Source organism: Vidua macroura, chromosome 21, assembly GCF_024509145.1.
Source record: "Vidua macroura isolate BioBank_ID:100142 chromosome 21, ASM2450914v1, whole genome shotgun sequence".
In the NCBI taxonomy this organism is placed as follows: domain Eukaryota; kingdom Metazoa; phylum Chordata; class Aves; order Passeriformes; family Viduidae; genus Vidua; species Vidua macroura.
The window spans coordinates 4,846,816-4,874,738 of NC_071591.1; the positions used below are offsets into that span (position 1 = coordinate 4,846,816).

The 27,923-nt window shown below is 59.9% G+C and overlaps 2 protein-coding genes across 2 annotated transcripts in view; one reads left to right on the forward strand and one right to left on the reverse strand.

Annotated features, from left to right (window-relative positions):
* AIF1L (allograft inflammatory factor 1 like) overlaps positions 1-27,923 on the reverse strand; it is a 142,389-nt gene that overhangs the window by 31,763 nt on the left and 82,703 nt on the right. The window lies entirely within an intron of this gene.
* Positions 11,895-27,632, forward strand: FIBCD1 (fibrinogen C domain containing 1). The gene is made up of 7 exons (XM_053996677.1): positions 11,895-11,979; positions 16,808-17,284; positions 18,187-18,346; positions 19,042-19,178; positions 24,217-24,313; positions 24,533-24,712; positions 24,955-27,632. Exons 1-7 carry the CDS (start codon positions 11,908-11,910, stop codon positions 25,212-25,214), a joined length of 1,383 nt encoding a protein of 460 aa, XP_053852652.1. The 5' UTR covers positions 11,895-11,907; the 3' UTR covers positions 25,215-27,632.

Here is a 27,923-nt window from a genome sequence, read left to right on the forward strand (position 1 = left end):
ATATGTGAGGCAGAGCTGTGCAGTTTGGGACCATCCTAGTCCCCAGGCCGTGGGGATGGGACCATGCAGTGCTCCATCCCCAGAACAATTCCATTGCTTTGTGGATTGGGGATTTGCATCTTCAGCTGCGTGGGCATAGCTGAGCTCCTCCGTTCCTCAGCCCTGGGAATGAGCTTGTGGTGCCTCACATGAGGCTTTTTCCTTCAATTGGTAGGGGTCACCACTATTTTTGCAGCCCCAAAATCAAGAAGGGATTAGAGAAAGGCTTTGAAACAGATTCACTTTGTAGCACCTTCTTCTCCTCACACTGATTTTTGGGGGGATTGAGTGCTCTCCCACTTACACCAACCTGCTTGGGTTGTGGGTCTGTGACACCCCAACTCCTCCACACCAGCAACCTCGAGTGGGGGGGGTCCCATCCCTGCCTGTTGCCATGAGCCAGCCCAGTCCCCTGGACCCGAGTGAGGGCACATTCCTGTGGAGGCATCTCCGTGGGGTGGCAAAACCAGATCATCACCAGACCTCATTAGCAGCTCGCAGCTAATGCTAATTATAGTCTGTGCCAGGGGAATCCCTCTGGGGACCATGGCACCCTCTAGATTTGACCTGTGGCTGCAGGAGGGTGACAGCAAACAGGGAGAGAGGCAGCCTGGCACGGTGCCGTGCCCCTGGGCAAATCCTGACCCACACCTCACAGGGGCTGTATTTGCAAAAGTGGGATGCACAGGGGAGCGCTGCCTCTGACCCCCACACCACTTCACTGAGCTGCCCACAGGGGCTCTGGAAACTTAGTACTCATTTATAATTTAAGCTCCCTTCCTCCCCTTCCCTTCTACTCTTATTTATTTTATTCTCCTTCCCCGTACACACTGCGGGAGAAGCACCAGAGGGGAGCTGTGAATCAGAGTCCTGGGCAGCGGCTCCCGCAGCAGCGCCGTTTCAGAGGCCCATTATCATATATTGACCCAGGCTCTGACAGCCAGAGCCAGCTCCTCTGGGAAGGCTGAATTTCCCAGCATCCAGGAGCTGTGCAGCAGCTGCCTGGGAGTGGGCGGCCAGTGGGAAACCCACTGTCAACCTCCAGGGAGAAAGAGAAGGGTTTGCAGCTCAATAATTGCCCCGTGTGTTTCCACCACCAGTTTTAATGGGATTTGCATCCTGCAGAGGTGAGGTTTTCCAGGTGTTTTGCTTTTCCCGTGGTACTGAGGCTGTAAGCTCTGGACAGGAGATATAACCATAAAATACTCTGACTTGGAAGAGACCCAAAAGGGTAATTGAGCCCTTTAAATGAACTCTTAAATGAATGACCCATATGGGAATTGAACCCACGACCTTGGCACCATTAACACCATGCCCTAGCCAAATCTTTTGTGTCAAGGATTTGCCTCCTCCTCCTTGGGATGCAACACACATCCCTGAGAGGATTTGCCTGGCCCTGTTACAGAGGGGTGCACATTAGAGAGTGATGACACCACACAACCAGGGCTCAGGATGCTGATGAGTATCCCAGTCTCACCTCCTCCTCCAGCACAGCCCACTGGGCGTGGGGGAATGGCCCACAGGGCCAGAGCTCGATGGGAATTGGTGGTGACACTGCTGTGCTCAGCAGTGGGGATGCTGCAGCTGGGGTGGGAACTGCACGTTCCCAGACGGATTCTGCTGTACCCCAGATTGGATGAGCCCTCACCAGGCTCCTGCTGGGTGGTGGGCACAAGTTTGCCCCTTGCCCAAGGAGATGCCCTACACTTGCTGTGGTCCACTGGTAACAAAGCCTGACCTCACCTGAAGTCCTCTGTACCTGGAGAGACTTCACCCAATGCTCCAGAACTTTGGTCCAAGCACTTCAGGGATGTGATGACCAAGGTTGTGGTGACACCAACCTGTCCAGGAGCCTTCTTCTGCCCCAACACAGACCTGGAACCCCGCAAGGGTTAAAAGCCGTGGAGGCGGAGAGGAGAAAATGTTCTTCTGATTTGCTTAATGAACGTTAATTAAGAAGACAGAAGATAGCAGATTCCTTCAGGGTAGAGATGAAAGGCCTGTTAATTAAATCTGGAGAGCAGGAACAGGGCCAACTGATCCTCCTCCTGATCAGACCTGACAAGGCAGGCGTGGGGCAGGAGCGAGGTGTGCCAGATCTCACAGCCCCTCATGTCCCACAGCCCAGCTCCAGGCTGTCAGCATGGCCAGGTTTTGACAGGGTGCGTGGGACTGGGTGCCACTTACCTGCCTCCAGCACCCGTGAGGCTGAGGGTGGCCCCATCCATCCCCTGGAGCTGGGGTGAGAGCTGGGTCACTGCCCCAGGCTCCACTGCACTCCTGGAGCGGCTCTGTGAAAGGGACACCCCTTAGTTTCCAGCAGGACCTTCTCCCAAAGGGATGAGCTGACCTTGCTGGAGGAAGGGGAACACAGGATGGCCAGGTCCATCCTGAGGAAGAGGAGAAGAAGGTTTGGTCACCCAGCTTGGCAGTGTGCCCCAAGTCCCACCATCCACAGGAGCTGGCCACAATTTACATGGGAGAGGGTCAGGAAGGCACTGACCACCACCTTGTGCCATGGAGGGACAAGCCTCTGGGATGGACACCTGCCTGTGTTTCAGCACACACACTGCCTCACCTTCCTGGAACAGGCAGCTCCTACCACCAGTGATTTGCCAAAAAGGGCTTTTTCTGCCTGTAGCTGAGACCTGGGGCACAGTAACAGAATTCTGCTGGCAGCCTGCTGCCTCCATGCTCTCCTCCAGCTTTCAGCACAGGCTTATTTTTGAAAGCAGAGCAGTTGAGCATCCCAAATCACAGCCCAAAAACCACAGCAGTCCTACCTGGCCTTCCCTGACACTGTGTCCAGTTCCCTCACCCTGGGACTGGAGCAGGGGTTGGAGGCAGGCTGAGCTGCAGCATGCCACGAGCATTTCAATGAGCACAGAACATGCTCTGCTGCTCTCCCAGCACACACAGCCCTGCGAGGGGGGGACAGCTGGGGTGACAGGGTGCTCCTTGTCACAAACAGCAGCCCCTTGGGCAGAGAGCAGGAAAGGGCAGCTGCCAGCACACCCCCCAGCTCTGCTGACCACGGAGTGAAGACCCCATCTTCAGTGTAGTGGGAAAATGAACCTGCAGTGTAAATTACGGCTGGAGCATCTCTTGTGTGCGCTGGCTTATTTTGTAAACCTGAACTTTGCAAAATGTCACAAAATGGAGAAACGAGAGGCCTGGGATGAGTAAATCTCTATTAGAAATTCCCTGGGATGGCAGCAGTCATGTTCTCGGTCGATGATGGCACATTCCAGCCCAGCCTGGGGAGCGGGGTCACGCGTGGCGCTGATTGCAGAAAGTATTTAATTAACACTGCCGTAAATGCAGCGCTGGAGATGCCAGGCAGACCACGGCGGGCCATGATGCTGCTGAGCTGCAGGAAGTTTTGCCAAGGTTGACAGGAGATGAGGGAGGGCAGAGAAAATCCAGTAGATTTTTGCTCCCTGCTTTGCCACAGCCCTCAAGGGGAGGATGGGACAGTGACACTGTCAGGATGTCCCCTGAGCCAGAAGGCTTCACCCTCAGTGCCCAGACAAGTGGGGAAACCCCATAACGGGTAAAGGAGCTCTCTCCCAAAGCAATTGTCAGGACACACATCACCGTCCTCTTCCCTAATGCACAAATGGTCTAAAGTCACCTTTTCAGAGATAATCATCCCCCAAATTCTCTCAATACCTGGCAGACAGTGAAAATAGGAACATCTCAGCTTCACTCGTGCATGACCACAAGCTCATCATCTCACTGATGAGCTGAACTACTCCAGGTCTGACCCAACTCAAGGACACAGGGCGACAGCCAAGCCATCCCTGTCCCCAGGACACACATTTCACCCATTGCATTGGGCTCAGGAGGTCGGGGGCCACAGCAGGAGGAAGCACCAGGTCAGAGCAGGACCAGCCAGTTTCAGGCACAGCCAAAAAGGACCTTTTCTCGCCTGAGCTCATCAGCAGCTTAATGACACTGGCTAAAAAGCTTCAGAGTCCCTAATCGCTCATCATATTATGGCTGCTCACAAGTGAGGCCAACCAGTACAAACCTCCTCGAAGCCTTTCTAATTAACGAGCAGAGGCTTAGGCTCTCCCAGCCCAAAAGCAGGATCTCAGCTGAAACCAGCAGCCTCCTGTTCGCCCCAGCTCCCTTGATAAACCCCTTTAATGGGCTTGTCAGCATCAACTGAGGCCACCTCATGGGCTAACAAGGCACATCTGTCTGTGTGTTCCCCCCTGCCTCTCTGTTGTGAGTGGGGAGATGTCCATCCATCCATCCATCCATCCATCCATCCATCCATCCATCCATCCATCCTTCCATCCCCACCGTGGCAGGAGCCATGGGATGTTCCTGCCATGGCTGTCCCTAATCCTCTGCTGGATCCCTGGACGTGTCCCTTGCCTACCCCATCCATGAGGTGCTGGATTTCCCCTTCACTAGGAGGGAGGGTGACAGCTGAGCAGCAGCAGATGCCACCAGATGGTCACTACAATGAGACACCCAGCTAAACCAGTAACTGGGAGGACACTGGAGCCCCTCATTTGCTGAGTGACTCCCTGTACTCGTCCCAAGGGGATTGAGCTGCTGCCCACAAAGCCTCCAGGACCTTTGCAGCACTGGAGCACCTGCACTGGCACTGCCACAAAGGTTTGTGGCCACAGTCACAGCCTGGGCTGTCCCCTGAGAGTGGCTGAGTGCTCACACCTCATCACAGAGATGGTTTCTCAGGAGGCTTTGGAAAATCAGGCTTGGAAAGCACTTAAGAACTTTTTAAGCCTGCTTTCCCACAGCCCCCCAGAGCCCATCGCTGTGATGAGTGGTGAGTGCTCAGCCCCTCTGCTGGGGGCTGCCTCCCCCCTCCCTTGCACTCCCATCAATCAGAGGTGCCCCAATATGCTCTGTGACAAATAAAAGTTGTTGTGATACCTTTGACTTTAAAGTAGGAGAAATAACTCCTCTGTAACGTGATCTACCGTGTCTTTATATCCCCAAGCGTGTCGCCCTGGATTGGGGCTGGGGCTCTGATTTAATATTCTCATGGAAACCGGTGCCCTCATCCAATTACCACGGGGATTTTGGTGCAGGCAGCAGCTGAGCCACCGGTAGCCCCTGGCATGGGAATGAGCCCCCGGCACGGGAATGAGCCCCATGGGGGACCGAGCCCACGGTGACCTCACCAGGGTCACCCCGAAAGCGCTGCAGGGGGCCCCGAGTTAATTTGGCACTCCCAGATAGCGGCTGTGCCAAGGACTGGGTTAGACTGGGAAGCACTGGTGAGAACTGGGAGAGCAAAGGAAAAACAAAGCCTCGCTCCAGGCGGCGGCAGAGAGCTCTGTGGGAAACGTCCCTGGAGATTTCCACTTACCGCGGGAGTAAAATCCTTCTGTTTTGAACTGAAATGCCTGCTGCTCCGCATGCCCCTCCAGCCACGGAGGCTGGATGCTCCCTGGTAATCCTGCATCATTTATTTTCATTGGCTGACAGAAAAAAGTGCCGTCAGAAAAGCGATGTTAGCTATGCTGGCTGGCATAGAGAATGTTGCTTTAATTGTATTTTATTTGGCAATAAGAAAAGAGAAGCAAGAACAAACCCTCGAGATATCCCCTCTCTCCCCCCATTTAAAATTTCAATTTGGTAATTTTATGACAATGTTTCTGATAAAACCCAACAAAGCACATTAAAGTGAGAGAAGTGATTTATCCTTTTCAGTGGCACGTGATCTTTGGATACATTTCCCAGTCTATATATATTAAGACAGTTAAAAAAACAAAAACCCAAACAAACTTGTTTGGCTTTTTTTCCATGTCAACTGTTATTTTTCAGCCATAAAACCCACTATTTTTTCCAGCCCTGGTTTCCTGATTTCTGATCTCTAAAGGCAAAACCAGGGAAGTATTGGACATCCAATCTGAAAAAACCATCACGGAGCAGCCCCACTTCCTTCAGCCCAGGCCTGGCCATCACACCATGTCCTGCTGTGATTTTACACTTTCAAGGCCATTTTCCTTGAAAATTTCCCTTCCATCCTATCCTCAAAGAAACTGTGTCATTGATTTACTGTTGAAATTGGAGGAAGAATCTGGCTCGTGCTCAGCCTCTCCCGATGCCGATGCCAGCTGGGAGCTGCACGGGCTGGCCATGATTTGGGGGTTCCCTGACCTTTTCCCAGCATCTCCACAAGTCAGGAGGATAAAACCTTCAAAACTAACATGACATTTAGAAACCAAACCACCAATATATAAACCTGAGGGTTTCTCTGTGCCACCTGGAATCCAACACTCTGAGTCTTGGCTAACCAGCCCGGTTCTCCCACCCAGCCAAGCATCCTGAGCTTCCTTCCAGCATCCTGCAGATTTATTTGTTGCATAAATCCCTGCTCCCACCCAAGTGTGGCAGCGACGCCTTCGAAGCACCGGGTGTTCCACACAGCGTGGGGGGGGCTTGGGAAGGGGTTAATGGGTGGGCACAGGCAGAGCTGGGGAGTTGCTAGGAGACTTGGGGCTTTGGGATGCTGGATGTGATGCTCAGCCAATGGAGAAGCCCTCTGAGGAGTAAATCTGCTAATTTGGGCATCGTTGACTGCCGGGGCTAGGGGTGGATGTGGGTGCTGAGCAGAGCTGACCCTGACCCCCTCCTCCCAGCCCCACACTGATGCTTTCCCATCCTGCTTCTGTGGTTTTGATTAAACCGCTGAATTAATCTCCCGCAATAAACTCAGCTGCTATTGTAGTTTGCTTTGGGATTCATCATCACTTTTGCAGCAAATACAGCAATTAAACAGAGAGGTCTTGGTAGCTCAGGAGGGAAAGCTGGGCTCCCCCAGGCTGGTGTTTGGGATTGGGGTATCCAGGTCCCCCCTGGGTTAGTTTTCACCAGCCCAAAGCCCTTTCTGGAGGCTGCTGAGAGCAAGGGGAGCTGGAGGAGGCACCACTGCCCCCCCTCACCTGCATATGCTCCTCCAGATGGCCCAGGCTGCTGCTCTCCATGTGGGAAAAGGTTTTAAATTAAAATCTTCCCTGTGTTTTTTGGCGATTTTTGGCTGGGTTTCTTTCCCCTGACTTTCCAGCTCTCCGGCCCATTTGCCATCATTAAGTGCAGATGGAGTGGCAGCACGGTGGAGTTGGGTGGGTGGGTGGGCACAGGGGGGTCTCCAGCCAGGGCTCAGACCCACAGAGACAGCTGTGCACCCCACAGTGAGCCCCTCTCAGGCTGGGGTCATCCCTATCTCTCCACAGCCCTCCTTGGCTGTCAGGAAACTGATTTATTCCTTTCTGGAGATCCCTGCTGACCCCCACAACCAGCCCCTCTCATCAGCACCAGGGTCCCCCTGTCACCGTCCCCTGCCCTGCCAAAAGGGCAGGAGGGCTCCTTCAGAAGCCCAGCACTCTGGATATCCATCCCAGTGGGGTCTGACCTGGCTCTGCTCCAAACCAGAGCCTTTTCCCACCCATCAGCTGCTCATGATGACCTCTCACCAAGTGTAGAGATGGGACGGGGCAAGAGAGAGGGATGGGATGGGATGGGATGGGATGGGATGGGATGGGATGGGATGGGATGGGATGGGATGGGGATGGATGCAGCTTTCCTGCTATCCACAAAGCCTGAAACCTGGCAGAGAAGCAAGACCCACACCGGGGCAGGATCCGGCCCCTCCAGGGACTCTGGGATGCCAACTTTTCACAGAAACAGCGGATTACAGCACATCAGCTCCAATCAATACTCTGCCATGGCAGAAAGCAAAGGGAAAAGAGGAACAAAAAGAGGTTTCTCATTTGCGGGGGATTTGGGGCTTTTGTTGTGTTTGGAGGGAGGAGGGGAAAAAAAGCTTGAGAAAGGGCTGGGAAGGAAGAGCAGCACTCACTCCTTGGAGACACTGCTGCAGGGTGGGACCCTCTGAAACACTCGGGGTGCCAGGGAGAGCATGTGGGCATGGGGTGGGATTGGGATGGGAACAGGGTGGGTGTGGGGTGCTCCATCTCCACCTGGCACAGAGGGTTCCATTCTTTCCTCCCCAGACCATGGCATCTGCAGCAAAAGGGGCAAAAGTGGAGGAGAGGGTTTTGCAGAGGGGAGAGAGGAGAAAAGGTGCTCAGCCCTGATCTGGTCCTGCTGAGATCCTCACAAAGTACAACCAGGTTTGGGGATGCTCTAGACAAAATGGGGGTGTTAAAGGAGGGTTTTTGGAAACCCAAATATCCTGCAGGGAGAAGAACAGACGTGATGTCACTGACCCTGTGCGGGCTGCAGCCCAAGACCTCTTTGTGGGTGGTTTGTCTATTGTCTGAGCCATCGATTCCTCCCGTGGAGGAAAGGCCTGACACAGGGAGCAGTGTCCTGCCGTGTCACTCAGAGATGGACAGAGCACTCAGCCCTTGGGAGAGAGAGGCTCCTTCCCTGGCAGCCAAAACGGCCCTTCCTGCTGAACGAGGGGGACAGGGGAGCCTGCACAGGGCAGTGCTGGGAACAGGAGCTGGGGACACCTTGGGCTGCCCTGCTGCTGTGCAGGGACCCCCACGGCAGCCAAAGTCCCAGCAGGGAGAGCAGCCAGCGGGGACCCGGGCGGGCTTTTGTCACTCCGGGTCAGTGGCCTGGTGAAGGACCAGCGAAGGACCATCCGGGCACCGCAGCGCTCTCCCACGGCTGCTTGGGATGAGGCTCACGCGCCTCCTCTGCATTCTGCGCTCTCGCCGGCGCGGGGACGAAGAGCTTTGAAGGAGCTGCCCTTTCATTATTAATATGATGATGATGTCTGACGCCGTGCGTGTGCAGCGACGGCTCTGCCTCCCCTGGCTCCCTGCCAAGGAAAGCACACGCTGTTCCCGGGGGAGGGCTCGGTGTCCCCCCGCTCCCCCAGCCTTTCCCCAGCCCCGGCACCGTGTCTCGGACAGTCCTGATGCTCCACACAGCCCCTCTCTGGGCTGGACCCACGGGACGTCGGTGTTCTCACCGGCTCTGGCCCTGGCACCCTGGGGATGCACACCTGAACACAAGGAGGGTAAAGTGCCACCCTCTTGCCCCACTCTCTGTAGTGTCCTGTCCCCACGGGGGGCACAGCGCTGACCCGAGCCCAGCCTCTGCCCGACACCCCCACTGCAACTCTGCTCGCTGTCTTGGACCACAACGTAGAAGAGAGTGTCTGAAATGTTTTAAAAGACTCTGTTTAGAGCTTGGGTCTGATCCTGTGTTGCTTCAGTCGTTTTCTTCCCCCAGGCCAAGCCGGGACCCCGGGGCAGTGCGGGCAGAGCCGGCTGCGGGAGGGGAATCGCTGCCAGGAGCCGCAACTCTCAGCAGGGCCCGCAGCCTCCCGGCATCCTCACATCAAACCTCTCCCCGTTTTTGCCCTCGGGCCACAGCCTGAGACATGAATCATCCTCTCCGATGCCTATCGATCCGGGCTGGGCTGCTGGCAGAACCCCCTCGTCACCCCCTCCCCTGTCAGCCCGGGGGGAGGGTCTGTGCCCATCGGTGCCCAGCCACCACCGTGTGCCCAAGACAAGGTGCACCCTGAGCACCCAATCCCTCCCGACACAGCCTGTGGAGCTGGGCCCAGGGCTGTGGGGCCGTGGGTCTCAGCTGGCCGTGGACGCCCCTTCCCATGTCCCAATTCCACAGCTGCAGCCGGACCCTATGACAGGTAACAGGAGGTGACACAGCTCAACGTAGAGTCAGTGATGAGCCAGGCCAGTGCCCCTGCTGGTCCCTGGTCCGGGCAGGGCTCACCCTGAGCATCACTCAAGCTCCCAAAAACACGGACCCCTCTGCCAGGGTGGAACCTCCATCCCGCTCACCGCATTGCTTGGAGACCGGCAACTGGGGGCAGCACCGGGACGGAGCCGGACCCCGCACCCTCGCAGGCACCCCTGTGTCAGGGTGCGGTGGGGACACCCCACACATGGCAGGGCTGCGAGGGGCCAGCCCTGCTGGCACAGCCCGGCCAGCAGGCTCCCAGCCATCCCATCCTGCACCACCTCCGCGATTCGGCTGTGGGTTATGTCAAGGTATGTTGGATTGCAAATGAACCGTCAGCCCGCTGCACGGTCCCGGCTCCATCTGCAGAAAATGAGTTGCTGGACTTGGAGAGTGTCCAGTTGTGCAGCTCGGCGTGCCTAACGCCCAGGGCTGACAAGCCACTGAATCACTCCTCCCCGCGCTGCCAGGCCGCATGAAGCCAAGATGCATTTCTTTTTAATGATAAGTTTTTATTGTTTGGAGTTCAGCTTAAACTGCTTCCCGGGGGCCAGCGCCTCCTGCTTCCACCACGGGCGAGTGGAGCAGGGAGCTGAGCCCGGCTGGTGTGGGCACACCGAGCACCAGTGACACGAGCTGGCCGGTCTCAGCTGCAAAGGGAAGTCCTTGAAAACCATCCATGGGGAAGGAGCTGGGCTGCCAGCCACGAGCATCGCCCGGTAAATCCACACAAAACATCTCTGCAGCCAAAGGCAGGATTTGCACCTGGCCGGGAGACAATGCACACACCCCCCACACGCACACGGTACCGACGGCTTGAGGCAGTGCCTGTGCTCCCCTCCCCGCCCCAGAGAGCTCTTGGGGAATATTTGCCAGCCCAGCACGCATCCAGCTGTTCCCAAAATGGGGCCCTGGAGAGAAGCTGCTTGAACCCGTCGTCTCCCACACACGCAACCTGCCACCCCTGTGCCACACCTGCCCCCACAGCCAGGCAGCTCCCACCCCAGTGAAGCCACATGGGAGCTGCTGGGAGGTCCCGACCGGGGCTGAGCTCCAGGGACAGAGACCCAGGGGGGTTTGGGGGGTGCCGCCTGCCCAGGGGACAGCCTCAGGACAAGGGGCTGCAGGGCTGCCCAGGAGGTTTCCCAGGGGATTCTCAGCCTGGAGAGAGAACTCAGCCTCCCCCCAGCCGGATTGAAGCAGCGCTGAGCCATCGCTGCTCTCACGGTGCTCCTCTGAACCTCTCAGCAACGCTCCTGCCCGCAGGTCAGACAAGTGGCAAATAAAAGATTTACGGGAGGTGCGGCAAAGCTATGGGAAGGAAAACCACATCCACACGGGAGTGGCGGCACATCGGGCCGGGAGGGAGCCCTGGCACGCAGGGCCAGCACCACGGCTTTGGGCTTGGGCATCGCTGTGACCCTGGAGGGGGTGGGAGCGGCTGCTGCCTCGCCCCGCCAGCAGCAGCTTCCCAGGGTGCGTTGGGAATTGCTCAGAGAGCCTCCCAGCACTTCGGCTACCCTTGGGCACAAAGGTTTGGGGGGGTGGCGATGGCAATGCCACCCTCTCCGCCTCCCCCGCCCAGCACCCTGCCCATCCCTGCCCACCGGTGGGACTGAGCCTCACCAGCTTGGGGTGTTCCACTGGAGGGTGTAGGGGCGTATCTCTGGGAAGGGGGTGAGCGGGTTCCGGGGGCACCCCCCGCTCTCCCCCCCGGGCCCCTGCAGCACCCCCGATCCCGCTGGTATCAGCCCCTGCCTTACCTGCTGCAGCTCCTCCAGCTGTGCTGCCACATCTGGGCAGCTGCGGAGCCCGGGGCTGGAGGGGGGGTTCGGCTCCGGGTCCGGAATGACTGGGGCGGCCGGGGGGCGGCGGGCGGTGCTGGGGGGGGCGGGGAGATCCCCCAGGGCATCACCGGGCGGGGTGCCCGGAGCGGGGCAGGGGGAGCCCCGGGGGAGATCGGGGCGGGCGGGGAGGGAAGATCCACCCCCGTGTCCGTGCCCGTGTCCTCCCTCCCTCCTCTTCCTCCCTCCCTCCTCCTCCTCCTCCTCCTCCTCCGCCGCCGCCGCCGCCGCCCGTCCTCCGCCGCGGCCAGCCGGGCAGCGCGGGCGGGCCGGGGGCTGCGCCGCCGGGGAGGAGGTCTGGGGGGGCTCGTGGGGGTCCGGGCACTTACTTGGGCTGGAAGTTGGCGGCGCGATGGGGAACGAGCGTTGGAAAACCGTGGGAGGAGCCTCGCAACTTGAGGATGGGCAGCAGGAGAAATCACAGGTACGGGGCGGGGGGCAAGGGGGGGCGGGGGGGGGGGGGACAGCCATCCCGGGGGTCCCAGCGACCCCCCAGTGTCCCCAGCGAGCTTTTCTCCCGGCGCACCCCAGCGTGGCGAGCTGCCCGGCTGTTCCCCCGCCGTGCTGCCCCCCGGGCTGCATCTCCTCACCCCCCCCACCCCAATCACTGTGTTTATTAACCTGCGGCCAGGGCTCCCCCCCAGCCCCGGGACTGCCCCGGCCGGGCAGCGGGCGATGCTCCGGGGCTGCCACACGCCTCTGCTGAACCGCTACGCGCTCTAAACTGCTTAAATAACCCTTTGAAAGGGATTTGGGCATCTCAGCTCCGCGCTGCAGCCGGAGCCGTCCCTCCCGCTCGACCGGCTCTTAACCTCCAGGAGCCCCGCTGGGTTTTGGGGGGAGGCCGGCGTTGCGGCGGGGTGCGGTGGAGCGGCGGCAGAGCCTGCGGTGACACGCGGGGGATCCGGCACGTGCCGGAGCCCGTTTGCACATCCCGCTGCACGTGTGCCAGCTCCGCCAGCCCGGCGCGGCCGGCCGCCAGCCACCGAGCACGGCCGAGCAGGCAGGGAGCCCGAGGAGCCCAGGACGGTTCGGCTTGGAAGGGACATTGCAGATTACCCATTTGCAACCCCCCTGCCACGGGCAGGGACGCCTTCCACTAGATCAGGTTGCTCAAGCCCCCATCCAGCCTGGCCCTGGACACTTGTAGGGATAGGCACAGGCACGGATGCACGCTGAGCGCGGGCAGGGTGGGAAGAAGGAGTGCGGAGTATGGGCAAACGTGTCTGCGAAGAGCTGGAGGACAGCAAATCTCCAGCGAGCCTGAGTGAAGGGAAGGGGCCGACAGCTGGCAGCGCTGCCCTTCCTCGGAACCCGGGAGCTGGGCAAGGATAGGGGGAGCAGCCGTGAGACACGCTCGACCTCAGGTCCGCCACTTTCCTGTCCCCTGACACCCGCAGCAAGGCGAGAGAGGGGCTTCTGCCTGACTTCTCCCTTCTGCGAGCAGGTTCCGTGCCTCACTGGAGAGGGGCTGCGCAGCCCGGGAGACCCCTGACCCCCCGAGAGGCAGATCAGCCTGCCCTCCCCTCCCTGGAGAGCTCCCTCCCTGTGCACAGCCCCTGCACGCAGGGATTCGGGCAGTGCCATCCGTTCGGAGCTGCCATCCCCCCGGCTTTGCGGCCCCGAGGGCGACCCGGGCAGGATGGATCCAGCCTCACCACCCGAGGGGGGCTGGACAACGCAGCGCGGAGCTGGATGGTTCACGGTGGGTTTCAAAGGATGCACAGAGTTTGCCGTGCAGCCGGTGCTGCGGTCCCAGCTCCCGCAAGCTCCGGTGGAATCCCATCCCAGCCCGCCTGCGTGCTCACCCACAGAGCGCTCGCCATCCTTCCCGTCCTCTCTCCTCTCCTCTTCCCCATCCGCAGAGTGTGGCGCGCCGTGGGAGCGGTCGCGGGCAGGCTCTGGGTGACGGAGGAGAGCAGGAAAACGGGAGCGGGATTCAGTTCACCCGCTCCGTGCCCGCGGGGAGCGCGGGGGGCGGCTGGGACACAGCCCCGGCCCAGGGCGAGGGGACGGGGGCTGCAGCCCCCAGCCAGGCGGAGCAGCAGGGCGGGATGGGCAGCGAGGGTGGAGAGCGACGGAGCAGTGGAGCAGAACAAGGATGCAAACTGAGCTGCTCAGGCAGCTCTGAATGAGCGATAGGTTCGGGGTGGGGGACGGACCCTCGCTGCCCTGGGGCGCCTGCAGCGCTGGGTGGACCCCGGCAGGAAGGTGCGGGGTCCTGGACTAAAGTTCGCACCAGCAGCTGAGCCTGGGCGATGCAAACCACAGTGTCCACTTGCCTGGGAGGCAGAACACAGGTTCTGGTTCGTCCCTGGCTGAGGGCACAGCCCAGGGGCAGAGCAGCCAGGCTGCAGGACTGCTGCCTCCCATCCCACAGCGGCGCTTGTCTGCTGAGCTGGAGAGGAGCAGGGATTTTGGCAGGAGCAAAGGGGACCTCCTCATCTTAAAGCATCTCCCAGGGCAGACCTCAACCTCTCCTGCCACCACTCTCCATCCATGCTCTCCAGGGACCAGCCACCTCTGTGTGCCCCGGGGACAAGCCGGTTGATGTCCTTCCCTTCCCACAGGCTGCATGGAGCTGCTTGTCCCCATCCCCAGAACACCAGTCTGGCTGGCTGAGTGGGCTGGGGGCTGATTTGAGGGTCCTGATGGGGTCCAGAGCTGCTCACAAAGTGTGGCTGGGTCATTAAGGACCCAGCTCTCATGGGTGACCAAGAGTAGATCTACTGCCTGTGCCAGTGCAGGGCTTGGGCAGCCCGACTCACCAGGGACACAACCATCCCTTAGATCCTGCCTGAAGCCCCCTCCCAGGCTCCAGAGCAGGTTTGCAAGTGAAGATCTGCTCATCCCAAGCACCACACAGTCTCACAGCTTCTGCTCTCCTTAGGAAAGAGACACTGGGACCTCCAGCCCATGGATATCCCCAGGGGAACATCAATAACCAGAGCAGGGGGATGTCTTACAGCTGTCCCAAAGTCTCGGCAAGAATTCCGGGAGCTTGAGGCCATGGACCAGACAGCAGGAACCCTAGGGATCATGAGAGCTGTGGTCATGGTGAGGCAGGAGCGTGTGGCAGGGGGTATCTGCAGGGTCCCATGCCAGAGCTGGGCATGCTGCTGCAGTGCTGCTTTGCTGGAGGGCCTTGGGGGGACCCCCACCCCAGTTTGGAGTGCTGTTGGTGCCACTGGCTGAGTTTGCCTCCTCTCCCCACTGCAGGTTGCCAGGTAACACAACCTGCCAGCAAAATGCCGTGGGACTCCTGAAGCTGCTGCCACTCAGGATCTTGCAGTCACAACCAGAGGGGATCACTTTGGAAGGGGATTGTCCCCCAATTCCTGTTGCTGGTGGGAGGGCAGTGATTCTGGGGCTTGAAGGCTGGAAAACAGCTGGATACAGCTCCTAGTGTGGTGGTACACCTGGGCAGAGCTGCAAGATTTCGGTGTGTTACAGCCCAGCTGGGATTTGTGTGCTGGGATTTATGGGATTTCCCAGGTGGGAAGTGGAGCCTCGTCCATTCATGGCTCTGTTCTGGGAGCTCTCACTGCCCAGAGGGGACCCTCGGGCCCTGCAGCCCCTCCATGTGCCCCTCCAGCTGGGCACGGCAGCATTGTGGGGAGCAGCAGCAGCAGCATGGGAGTGCACAAAGTCCTGTAGATGAGGGTGCTGTCACAGCCAGGACAACCACAGGGACAGGGTCCCTGCTCACCCTGTAGATCCCAAACCACCAGACATGGGCCTTTGGTCAGCAGCCACCCCTCCTGTCACTTCTGTGCTTGCAGGGGGCTGAGGGGCCCAGCTGAGCCCAGGTCCTGGGTGTCCACATAAGGGTCTGAGCAATGGGCATCTCCCACCTCTGTCTGCCACCATCCTGCTGCTCCTGGGTGTCCCCGGTGCCCCCAAGCCAGGGCTCTGTGTCTACACACACCAGGCAAACTCCTCAACCCCCTGCTTGCCCAGAGTTTCCCTCATTGCCTTTGACATCTCCTTTTAACCTGCGCCAAGGGGCTGAGCCTGGGGCTGTTTCCTCACAGAGCTCCCTGCAGGTGGCTTCTCATTCAGTCCGGTGCTGTTTGCATCTGCAGCCTCACTCCATGGAGAGGGGGAGGAAGCCAGAGCATACCCGGGGGCTGGTGGGGCATCCTCAGCCCCCCAGGCAGCCCCGCTGCAGCTGGGGTCACCTTAATGCAAATGGTTGCGTGAGATGGAACGAAATGAAGGGTGCTTGAAGGAAGGTGTCACTCCAGATAGATGTGCACGGGAGGGGACAGGGCCTGGGAAATCTTTGCAGATGCAGCAATTTTCCCCTCGTTTCTGGGGAAAGTAGTCTTTGTCTCTCTGAATCTGCAGTTTGCTGCCAGCCCTGCAATTCCTTGTGACAGCTGCGGCCAGGGTCAGGGGAAAATCACAGCCTCTGTCCTGCAGGTGTAACGAGCAGGGGAGGTGGAGGGAGACCAGGAGCCGATGGGATCGGGTGGCAGCTCACCCGCTCTGCACTGACTGTGCTGGCACTTCAGGCTTCGCAGGGAGAAAAGGCTCTTGGTGGGCACGGAGCAGGTCCCACGGGCTGAGCTGATGGGTCTGAACAGCAGCAGAGCTGCCAGAGGGGCTGGGGGCGTCAGAGACCTTTCCCACAGCAACTCTCCCTTGCCGGGAGGCTCTGGGACTGACCCAAAGGCTTTGGGAGCAGCTCTGCCCCCTCCAGCAGGAAATGAGGTGACAAGGGAGATGAAGATAAGTTGCCTGCCCTCTGCAGAGCAGGTCCCCACGATACTCAGGGCAACGTGACCCCAGCACTGACCCACAGCTACCCTTGCTGCTCTCCCTGCGGTCCCTGCTGTGAGGGACACGAGGTGTTTTCCCTTTTTCTCCCCACATTTGTGCCCTGAGCAGCAGGGAGCCCCACACACACCTCCTGGGGAGCCAGGGCTGCTCCAGCCGAGGATCACTGCTGTAAATAAAACATGCCAGCGGGAGCCGGCGGCTGCCGTGCCTTCCTCTCGTTATTATTTCATACCCCGCTCCCAGGCGGGCTTGGCTGCTCTGCTCGCTCGGTGTTCTCCCGTGGCCTCCGTGTCCCTGCCAGAGCCGCAGGGCTCCCTGGGCTCCCCACCCTCCCTCCTCTGCCACCACCCACCCCCGCGGCCAATGTCACTGCCAGACCCCAAAGCCCGTGCGGAGCCTACCTCTGGGGTGAAGGGGACGGGGCTGTCCAGGGGGTGCTGATGGCGTGTCTGTGTCTCTGCCCACAGAGGATGAGCTGCGGGTACATCCTGTGCACCGTCCTGCTCTCGGTGGCCGTGCTCCTGGCGGTGACAGTCACGGGGGCCATCCTCTTCATGAACCACTACCACACGCCCGTCACCGAGTCGCCCCCTGTCATCAGCACCAACCCCGAGGAGGCCAACGCGCTGGTGACCATCGAGAAAGCCGACAGCTCCCGCATCAACATCTTCATCGACCCCAACTGCCCCAGCGCTGCCGGCACCCTGGGCCGCATGGAGGGGCTGCAGACCTCCCTGCTGCGCGCCGTCACCGACCACGACGCCGAGGCCAAGGCCACCAAGAGCCAGCAGAAGGCCCTGCTGGTCACCGTGGCGGATGAGGTGGCCAAGCTGCTGACCCACGCCGTGCAGCTGCGCGCCGACTGCGACGGCCTCAAGAAGGGGCACAGCGCCATGGGGCAGGAGCTCAGCAACCTGCAGGGAGAGCAGGGCAGGCTCATCCAGGTGAGCCGGGGCTGGCAGTGCCAGGCAGGGCTCCCTGGGGATGGAACTCCCTGTCCCAATGTCCCTGGGGGTATGGCTGCTCGCAGCCCCTGCCCACAGCATCCAGGGAAGAGCTCTAGGTGCAGGAGCTGAGGTTGAAGGCAAGTGTTTGGGAGTTGGAAGCTGGGAAGTCTCTCCGCCAAACCACCCCAGTGCCAGTGAGCCAGGTGTGCAGCCTCCCACATTGTGGGTGGCCCAGCTCCAGGTCCAGTTTGGGAGCTCCAGTCAGAGCCAAGCACAACACAGAGCCTTCTCAAGGGCAGTTCATGCAGCAATCAGTCCCCTCTCTTTACAGTCCCCAAAATCTCCCAGCCAATGAGCTGTGTTGAAATGCTTACCTGAGTATGCCAGGGGTCTGCCAGGTGTTGTAGCAAGATCCAGGGCATGGCAGGGTGTTCCATGCCTGACTCTTCTGGTACTCAACTCCCTCTGCCCAGAGCTGCTTGTTTCTCGCTGCTTTGCTTCTCTCCCCATCCTGATGCTCTGCCACAGCCACAGCCACCCTGTGTCACTGTCCCAGCCTGGGTCACCTCAGGGAATGATAAGAGCTGGCGGCTGCCTCAGGACACGGCTATTCCTGCCGCCTCCGTCATCCTGTCCTTTGCCCAGAGATGCTCTTTATCCCATGGGATTGCAGCACCAATGCACCCACGTTTGGGGATTTCTCCTCCCTGGTGCTTATCTGGCCCCTGACCCCTGCCAAAAAGCAACAGAGATGTTTTATGGGATCTGCTGTGGATTTATGTCCCCACCAGCCCATACCCTGGCATTGCTGAGCAGAGTGGTCAAGGGGCTGGGACGTGGAAGGGATTTAACCATTTAACCACAATTCAGTGTCCCCCCCGTGTGTCCCCTGCCCACAGCTGCTCTCGGAGAGCCAGACCAACATGGCTCGGCTGGTGAGCTCTGTCAGTGACGTCCTGGACACGCTGCAGAAGGAGCGCGGCGGGGCCCGGCCCCGGCTCAAGGCTGACCTGCAGCGAGCTCCGGCCAGGGGAGCACGGCCCCGGGGCTGCTCCAACGGTGAGTGGCATCCCTGCCAGTCCCTGGGGAGAGGGATGTGCCTGGGGCCGCTCGTGGCGGGGAGAAACCACCCAGCATGGGGCAAACCATCCTGGAGAAGGGATTTAATACAGTGCAGGGGGTGGCGAGGAGGTGGAGAAGGAGGGAGATGGAAAGGTGTGTCCTGGAAGGGGGAGTTCTCACCGTGCAGCTCCCAGTTGCCCATAAACCAGCCCAAAAGCCCCTTCACACCCCTGCAAACCCATCTGCTCCCACAGAGGGTAGCAGGGACACAGGCAGAGCATTCACCTCCATCGGGAGTGGAGGGTGGCCCTGCATGGATAAACAGTCACATTCCTCAGCCTTGGGTTGAGATGCAGCTGAGTGAGCCTGTCCTGGAGCTGGGAGCACAGCACAGCCTCCCCGGGCATTGGCTCCCCCTTGTCCCCATGTGGGTCCCAGCTTGCCCTTGCCATCTCACAGGGACATGAGGTCAGTCCCTGCCAGCTGCTGGGGAGTCCCCACGGTGGTGGCATCCCCCTTGGCACTGCCCTGAGCATCGGAGGAGCAGGGAGGGAAAGAGCAAAGTAGCACCAAGCTGGCAACTAGAGCTGGAAGCAAGGCTGGGAGCCTGGAAGAAATGGCAAGACATTAAATTAGACCATTAATTAACCAGCTTTCCCCTTGTCCCACCCCATCCCAATGGCACGCTGCAGGCTCCCGGCCCCGAGACTGCTTTGACATCTATGCGAGCGGACAGCAGGAGGATGGGATTTACTCCATCTTCCCCACCCACTACCCTGACGGCTTCCAGGTCTACTGTGACATGACGACGGACGGGGGTGGCTGGACGGTGAGCTGGGGACACCGGGTGATGGCACCGCTGGCCACGGGCTGGCCCTGTGCCGGGCTGCTGGGCGTGGGAGATGTCACTTTGGACACTTGGAGGTGTCATCAGGAGGGGCAATAAATGTCAAGGGGGCCTGGCTGTGCACCCAGAGCTTCCCAGTGGTGCCAGGCAGAGCCCTGAGCTGGAGCCCAGTGCCTGCCCTGGACTGGGGAGCGTGGCTGGAGCTGGAGGGGGGGGTCAGGCAGGGAGTTGGATGCCACCTCTGGGATTTGTCCTTCTCAGCAGGGCTGGGTGTGGTTGGGGCTGTGCCATGGGGCACATGGCTCTGCTTTCCTCGTGGTCCCAGTGAGGCGGTGCTGGGGCTCAGGGCAGACCCCAAACCCACACATTTGGCCTCATTTTGCCTGGGGCACCTCGGGTGCTCTGCTGATTCACTCCCTGTCCGATTCACTCTGCACGGCGGCCGCGATGGGCCCGTAATCCCAGCAATGGGGGCAGGGAGCAGGGGGTGGGGGACACGGCTCTGCCAGCCCCCAGCCCCCCACTGCCCCCGGGAGCAGATGGGTGTAAGCAGCTCTCCCTACCCTGGAGGGCATCACTTGGGGCGCCAGCAGGACAGAGAGGGGGTCTCAGGAGGTGGTGGGGTCGCACCAGGAGGGGTGGGCAGGCAGCCTCTGCCCTGAGGACACGCTGGGTGAGCCGAGCTGGCCAGCACCCCTCCAGCTGGGCGTTCTAGGAAACAAATCCCCACGATCTGATTCCCCTAAGCAGCTTTGAGCAGGGCCAGGAGGGAGCTTAGCCCCCCTGCCCTCAGGGGCTGATGAGCCTTCGACCTCTGAGAGCCCACCCTGGGCAGGAGGAACCTGTGGTGTCCAGGTGGTATCTGCAGCTCCAGTGGGGAAACTGAGGCACAGCACAGCCAGGGACCTCAGTTCTCAGGGGCCTACAGAGGGGAGAGGGGAACCCTTCTGGCTCCCCAAGGTGCAGAGGGTCCTTGCAAACCCCGTGCACAGTCTGCAGAGCCTCCACCAACCCCAGCCAAGCCTGAAGAGCAGCCCAAGGTGATTAGCGAGACACTCAGAGGCTTATTTAAAGCTGCTGCAGGCGGGAGGGCTCGGGCAGGGCTGGGGAGGGGGCACAGCGAGTGATTCTAAGCCCGGCAGCACCGGGAGGGTCTGGGACTGCAGTGGCACAGACACCTCGGCTCCGCCCTGCCTTGATGGGGCCAGGAGCCAAACCAGGCTCTGGATCCCAGTGGCCCAGGGCCAGCCAGAGCTGGGCTGAGGGTGCACACCCCAGGCTCCTGTTTCTTGGGGCTGCTCTGCAGCAGAGGGTCCCAAACGTGCCTCCCGTCCCTTGGGTGCAGGGATTGTCTCAGCCATCTCCGGGGGGCTGGGGGTGTGGGGGCACTGGCTGATCCAGGCTCCAGGTAAGCCATGGCATGGCTGGGTGCCATGGGGCAGAGCCTGGGAAATTTCCCTTCCCTTCCCTTCCCTTCCCTTCCCTTCCCTTCCCTTCCCTTCCCTTCCCTTCCCTTCCCTTCCCTTCCCTTCCCTTCCCTTCCCTTCCCTTCCCTTCCCTTCCCTTCCCTTCCCTTCCCTTCCCTTCCCTTCCCTTCCCTTCCCTTCCCTTCCCTTCCCTTCCCTTCCCTTCCCTTCCCTTCCCTTCCTCTCTGGAGCGATTACTCCTGACATTTGGGCATATTTGCATGTGGGTGGGTGGGTGGAAGCGATGGCAGCAGCTGAATCAATTCTGACTCGGGAGCTTGGGAGCTGCTGAGCTCAGCTTTCAGCTGCCTGGACAGCTCAGAGGCCACGGGGACTGGGGCAGGGGGAAGAGCTCAGGACCCCGCTGTCCCCAAAGCATGATCCACAGAGGCAGGGTCCTGCTCGCTCCCTGTCCCCGTCCCGGGGCAGGCTGAGCAAGGCACGGCTGTTTTGTGCCCCCTGGGTCCTGCCCACCAGCAGCAGGGCCACGTTTGCTGCTGCTGGGGATGTGGATCTGGGTCAGTGCCCACCGGTGCTGATGGGAGCATCCATATCCTGTGCTCAGCACTGCCTGGGATTGCAGTGAGTTCCCTGTGACTGCCCAGCCCAGCTCTGCCCCTGACACTCACCTCTGGCTCTTTCTTAAAGTAATAATGGCATGGTAGAGGTCAAGGGAGGCACAGCATCCCAGGAGGGCTCAAAAAGTTGCCTTTTCATATGATGTTGTCTTCAGAATGTCTTGGCAAATGCCCCACACTCCTCCCAGTGCCCCCAAGCCTCCATTGCTCCTCATTTGGGGCAAAATCCCCTGGGATCAGCACCTCAGCTCCATGAGCAGCAGCGCTCTGCGTGCCTCAGCATCACCTCCATGTACAGCGTGTGCTGGGAAATGGTGGGAAAGCCAAAGAATGCAGAAGAAAAGGCTGTGCCAGCAGGATGAGGGCTGTGGTGACATTGAGTGACAGCTTCCAGCTTCAGGGGTACCTGCTGTGCTGGGACACTGGTGGGGGCAGCCTCACCAGCCTGGACATCCCCTGCTGGAGGGGTCCTGGAGAGGGACGGGGCTGAGCAGGCACTGGGCATTGACACTGGGCTGGGGTAAACCACAGGCAGGGGCTGAGAGGAGCCGCAGGAACACGCTGTGTTTCCAAAGGATGTGGTTTATGTGTCACCACAAACAGGGACAAGACAATTCTGCCGGCAGGGCCAGGCAGGAGCAGCTCCTGGGACGGGCAGTGCTGCCAGCTGTGGTGCTCACAGGCTGTCCCACAGGACTGGCTCTGCACTGCTCAGAGCTTTCTCCCTGGCTGAGCCCAGAGATGGTCTCCCTGCTGTGACAGGGCTCAGAGGACACCCTGGGGACAGGGCTGTGGGGTCTCTGCCATGGCTGCCAAAACTGGACCAGGAGCCTGAGCTCTGTGGGGGTGGAGAAGATGTGGCCAAGCATGTCCCCAGATTGGGAGTTTCAAGCCCACCAGGAGTTTGGTGGAGCTGAGGGAGAGGAAGCTGCCGTGGCAGGCACAGGTTGGTGCTCCCACTTTTCTCTGCTTTTAACCCATTTTTCTGGGTTTGTGGCTTTGCAGAAGCCTGTCCCTGCCCCACAGGGGCAACTGGGGGAGGCAGAGAATGAGGGAGATAAATATTTCAGCCTTGCCTTTAAAGAAGGGAGGGAAATCCTTTTTGCTTAAGAGGGGGGTGATGCATATTTGATGAGGAGGAAAAGAGCAGCGAGGCAGGGCTGGGAGCACGATGAGCCTGCAGGTCACTGGTGCACCCAGCATTCCCAGCACTCCCAGAGGGTGATCAGGAAGCTCCCACAGCCCTGGCTGCACGTGGTGGGTGCGCAGAAGAGGCACAGAAGGGACAGTGCATGAGAGATGATGAGGATGGGGCAGGAGACTCGGGAGGACACAGGACCTCCAGCACTCACCAGCAACCAACCTGGTTTCAAGCCCCCTTGGGGCTGGGCCTGGGGGCAGTGGGGCACTGAAGGCTTCTCCTGGGGTGATTCCTGAGCCGTGTCAAGGCTCAGGCAGCGGAGCCCTGTCCCACACGCTTCCCTGGGCACCACTCAGGCAATTGGCCTATTTACAACTGTGGGTCAAAGCCGATTAAGAGGCAGCTCTGGTGCTGCAGCCACCGCCTTCCCCACGCGCCAGCGACGGAGCTGATGGTGGCTGGGGAAAATCAGCTTCAGGCCCCTGTCCAGCCACGCTGTCCCCCTTTCCCAGCAAGCCTGAAGAAAGCCCCTTTAAATGGGCTTAACCACAGCTTCTCAAGTGCTCAACGCGGGGATAAAAATTAAGGCTCTAATTCTAGAAGGTAAGTACAGCAGGATCAGAGCTGGGCTGTGCCGAGGAGCGTGCCGGAGCCTCAGGCAGCACACCCAGCCCCAAAAATGCCTGTCTGGGGAAGGGCAAACAGTGAGAGGTTCACAGGGTGGTTCTGCTTCATATGCCAGGATGAAACCCTGTGTGGGAGGGCAGAAGCAGCCAGGGGGAGCAAAGCATGGTGGCTTCCCAGCCGACTTCAGGGCTTGTCCACATTCCCCAATCCTGGGATGCTGGAAGCTCAGCTCGGCAGCAGCCCAGCTCTGAAGATGGGGTGCTCTGGCCCCTGGGCTGACAGAGCCTGGGAGGGTTCTGCCTAAATCACCAAGTGCCCCAGCTGTCCCCACCACGGCCTTGGGAGTGCAGAGCTGGGAGGGAGTGGGGCAGGCTTGCTCAGCCAACTTTAATGCAATTAATCCAGGGCTGGAGGCTTAATTAAGTTCAAATGGTCGGGCATGAAGCAGCATTTTCTGGATCGCTGTCAATAAATCAAACCCAAAACTATGGATAAAAGGGGATGAAACACACAGGGCACACGCGCTGATGAGCAGATGGGAGAGGAAAAGGGAAAGGCTCCGAGCAGAAAAGCTGCGTTGAGCCCTGGGATGTGGCTGGGATTTGGGGGCTCTGCAGGGGTCAGGGCAGTCAGTGCCCTACAGTTAATTTCTCTGGGAGATCAATGAGGCTGTCACAGAGATGATGTTTTATAATGGGGTGTCTGCCCAGGAGAGCAAGGAGATCCAGGAGGAAGAAATCAGCCCCGCTGGGTTTTTACACCGTTCTGAGCACCCACGGTTGGCAGGAGAGCTCACAGCGAGCCGGGCAGCTCCTGCTGCAGGACAGAGCTCGGGTCGTGCCCTCCGTGTCTCTGCTCCCATGTGCAGGAGCAGCCCCCGGCTGTTTGGAGGCAGCTGCAGGGTGTCCCGCTCCAGGGACACCCGACAACTTCCCAAGGAGCTTCAGGTTTCCTGAGCTCTGCTCACATTTCAGACAGAGGATCCTGTGAAGGGTTTTACCTGAACCCGCTCACCCACCCCTACGATCGAGCATTTCCCCGGGGAGCTCTCCCCTGTGTAATCACTGAGCCGACAGGGTTTAATTTGTGCCGGTGTCTAATTGGGCAGTGGCAGGAGGAGGTGGGCAGCACGGTGGGGAGCGGAGGGGCTGCCTGGGGCACGCAGGCTGGGAGCAGCCCCACATCTGATGCTCTTTGTGTGTCCCCAGGTGTTCCAGCGGCGGGAGGACGGCTCCGTGAACTTTTTCCGTGGCTGGGAAGCCTACCGGGACGGCTTCGGGAAGCTGACAGGAGAGCACTGGTTAGGTGTGTGGGGCTGGCAGTGCTCGGTCCTGGGCAGGCTGGCAAAGCCTGCGCTCCCCTGGGGAGGTCTGGGGTTTCTTTGTGATGGAGAGGACACTGAGACCCCCCCCCCCCCCCCTGCACACCCAAGTCCTGGGAGTGATGGGCTGGGCAGGGAGGGGCTGGACCCCTGGGCACCCCATCCCCACCGGGTCCCCACACTCACCCCTTTCCCTCTGCCAGGGCTGAAGAGGATCCACCTGCTGACGGTGCAGGGCAGCTACGAGCTCCGCATCGACCTGGAGGACTTCGACAACGGCACCGCCTTCGCCCACTACGGCAGCTTCGGCGTGGGGCTCTTCTCCGTGGACCCCGAGGAGGACGGGTACCCCATCACCATCGCCGACTACTCAGGGACAGCAGGTAGGGCAGCAGGCTGGGGGCACCCCCGCGGGCCCATGGGCACCAAGCCCCCTTGCTGGGCTGTTCCAGTGTGCTCTGGCAGCAGCACTGGCTGCATCCCCGCGGCCTCGGGCAGCTGGAGGCAGGGAGAGGTTGGGCATCTACTGGAGGAGCCTCATTGTAGGATCCCCACTGGGGTGCCCAGGGGAGCCCCACGGGGCAGGGCAGGAAGTGCCCATCAGGACTCCTTTCCCCTGGGACAGGTGACTCCTTCCTGAAGCACAACGGGATGAAGTTCACCACCAAGGACCTGGACAACGACCACTCGGAGAACAACTGCGCCGCTTTCTACCACGGCGCCTGGTGGTACCGCAACTGCCACACCTCCAACCTCAACGGGCAGTACCTCAAGGGCCACCACAGCTCCTACGCCGACGGCATCGAGTGGTCCTCCTGGACCGGCTGGCAGTATTCCCTCAAGTTCACCGAGATGAAGATCCGGCCCATCCGGGAGGAGAATTAGCTGATGGCATCAGCCCCCCCACACCGTGCCCGGTCCCCTGCCCTTCCCCAGCACCCTGCAGACCCACTCCCTCAGCTGCTGTCCTCCCCACCCTCTCTGAGGGCTCGCCCACCTCGGAGGGGCCCCTGGGGAGCATCTGCTGCCAGTGAGGGTGACTTTGGCTCCTGGGCACTCACAGATGTTGCCAGACCTTTGCTTCCCACTGCCGTGGCTCCCCCGCAGCCAGAACGGGTGTCCTGGCCAGAGTGTGACCCACGGCCTGTGCTCGTGGCTGGGGCAGAGAGGATGCAGGTATTTGGGCAGAGGTGCCCAGCAGGGTCCTGCCAGGAAGGAAAAGGGCTGCCTGGAGGGAAGGAAGGAGGGAGGGATGGAGCAGCCCAGGCAGGCTGAGCACCTCTAGTCACCTCTGCTCTGGGCACTGACACCTGGCAGTGGCCTTGCCAAGCTGGCAAGGGACTGGGGGCACTTGTCATGGGGAACGCCAGGCCCCCCAAACCCCCAGGACTGGGATGAGGCTGCTGCTCCACAGCTCCAGCTCCCCCATGGTGCTACTGGTGATGGGGAGGGCTCAGCTGGGTCAGCCTGACCGTGCCAGCAATTCCTTCTCTGGACTGCAGAACGCTCTCCTCTGCCCCTGCAAGAGCAACGCAGCTGGGGAGGGATGACCACCAGCTCCTTAGTCCCCATTGTCCCTGTCCTGACTCTTGGAGCCTCCCAGCAGGTCAGGACACCCCAAAGTGAGCCAGAACAGCGCTGCAAGGACACACACCCAGAACTGAATACGGCATGGAGCTGTTTTGGCAGTGCTGGGGACACAGGGAGCACAACAAGGAAGAGGAGGAGGCGAGGAAGGCTCACTTCCCAACACAGCTCTGCCTGCATTTCACAGCCCCTCCCTCCCAACCAGACCCCTCAGATTCACATCGGACTTTCACCATCCAAAAGCTGCGACCTTTCCCCAAACCCTTTGGGCAGCTCAGCCACATCTCCCAGTGAGCCCCCTCTGCTCGCTGCTGGCCTGGGCACCCGCGTTCATTTTCACCCCGGCTGAGCTGCGGCACTGGCTCGGCACCTGCAGATCTCCAAAGCCTTTCATTTCCTCAAATCCCGTTAAGGTTTTGCAAAAAAGAAGCCCCGAGTGGGGCTTAGCATCTGCAGGGCCCTGATAACCGGGCAGCAGCAGCAGCAGCAGCCGGCCCAAGCAGGAGCTGCCATGGGCTGTGGGACTGATGTCTCCTGCTGGCTCCCTGGAAGGACTCAAATGGGGGATTTTGTCAAAGAAAAGCGAGAACCAAATGTGAGCAGACTCTGGACTGAGAGGGGAGGGGACAGACGGAACCCTGCCACCTTTTACATCATTCTCTGCCTGTGCTACAGCACAGCCCTGCTCCAAGAAACACCATCAGACAGATGGAGGGACTGAGGAGGGGAGGAAAACTCCCCCTGTCTCCATTTCCAGGGGAGCTTAAAGCACGGGGAGATCAAAGGCTCAGCTTCCCAGCTGTGCCAGGTTTGTACTTCCCTCTGTGATTCTTCTTTTTTTTAAGCTTTCCCCACCCCGCATCTTGTGCTGGACAAGATCTCTCACCTACTGGGTGAGTGGCTGTCTGTCTGCCCTGACAGAGAAATGCACAAACGATGCATTGGGATCACCACAGCTTTTTACTCTGCCAGAGAGATTCTCCAGAGCCCTCGGGTGAGGATGAGCTCTGAGTGAAGGGCACTCAGCTCTACGCACTCCTCTGAGTGCTCCCTGAGCAGCTGCTCAGGCCGGCTTTCTGGAAGGATGGGAACTGGGGGAACTCAGCAGTGGCATTTCTCAGCACAACTGCAGGAGCCCTGACAGCTTCCAAGGAGCTTCCTGTATTCCACTGGACCTTTCTGGAAAGGGTCCTGCCTGCACCCACCTTTACTTTTCGATCACTTATTTTGGTGGGTTAGCTGTAGCTGGGTTTTCTGATGCTTTGGGCAGGAATGCACATGGAACCAGGCGCCGGGTGGGAAGGCTCATCCCCCCCCAGACCCCTCCACTGGTGCTCTGCCCTGCCAGGGAGGGGATATTGTACGTTGGTTTGTTGGTAGCACATCCTTGTGTAACTGCCTGTGTCTCCCAGGACCCCCCAGAGATTTGTTTTGATTTGCACGAGAGGTATTTAATCCATGCCAAGACGCAGGATTTCCCAGGATTATTCCCAAGAGCTCACGCATTGCTCCGTGGCCCTGGATTAGGTTAAACCCATCCGTGGTGACACCTCCCTGGAAAGGGGTGGGCAGGGGTGACCGGGGGGTCTGGGATGTGGCCATGGACCAGAAGCCCTGGGCCAGGCCGTGGCGTGTAGCAGTGCTGTGAAGTCTAGGTCGTGTGTGAGTGTGTCCAACGCTGTACATGTGGACTTTCTAAACTCCTTAATAAAAGGATCTCATCGTTACCCACCGTGTGACAGCCGTGACAGCGCGGGGACACGGCCGGAGGGACCAGCTGTGGTGACAGCAAAGGGAGTGACACTGAATCACTGCAGCTCCTCGCCGTGCTGGGGGATGGCTCCTTCCCTGTGCCAGGCATGGCGTCCTTGGGAACACATCCACCACACTGAAACCACCCTGCAAAACAAGAGCTGGGGAGACCCAGGGGGCTGAGGAGCCTTCCCAGGGCTCCAGCCCAAACCAAGGCCCTGCAGGACCTTGGGGTGGCCCCAGGACTGGGAGGGT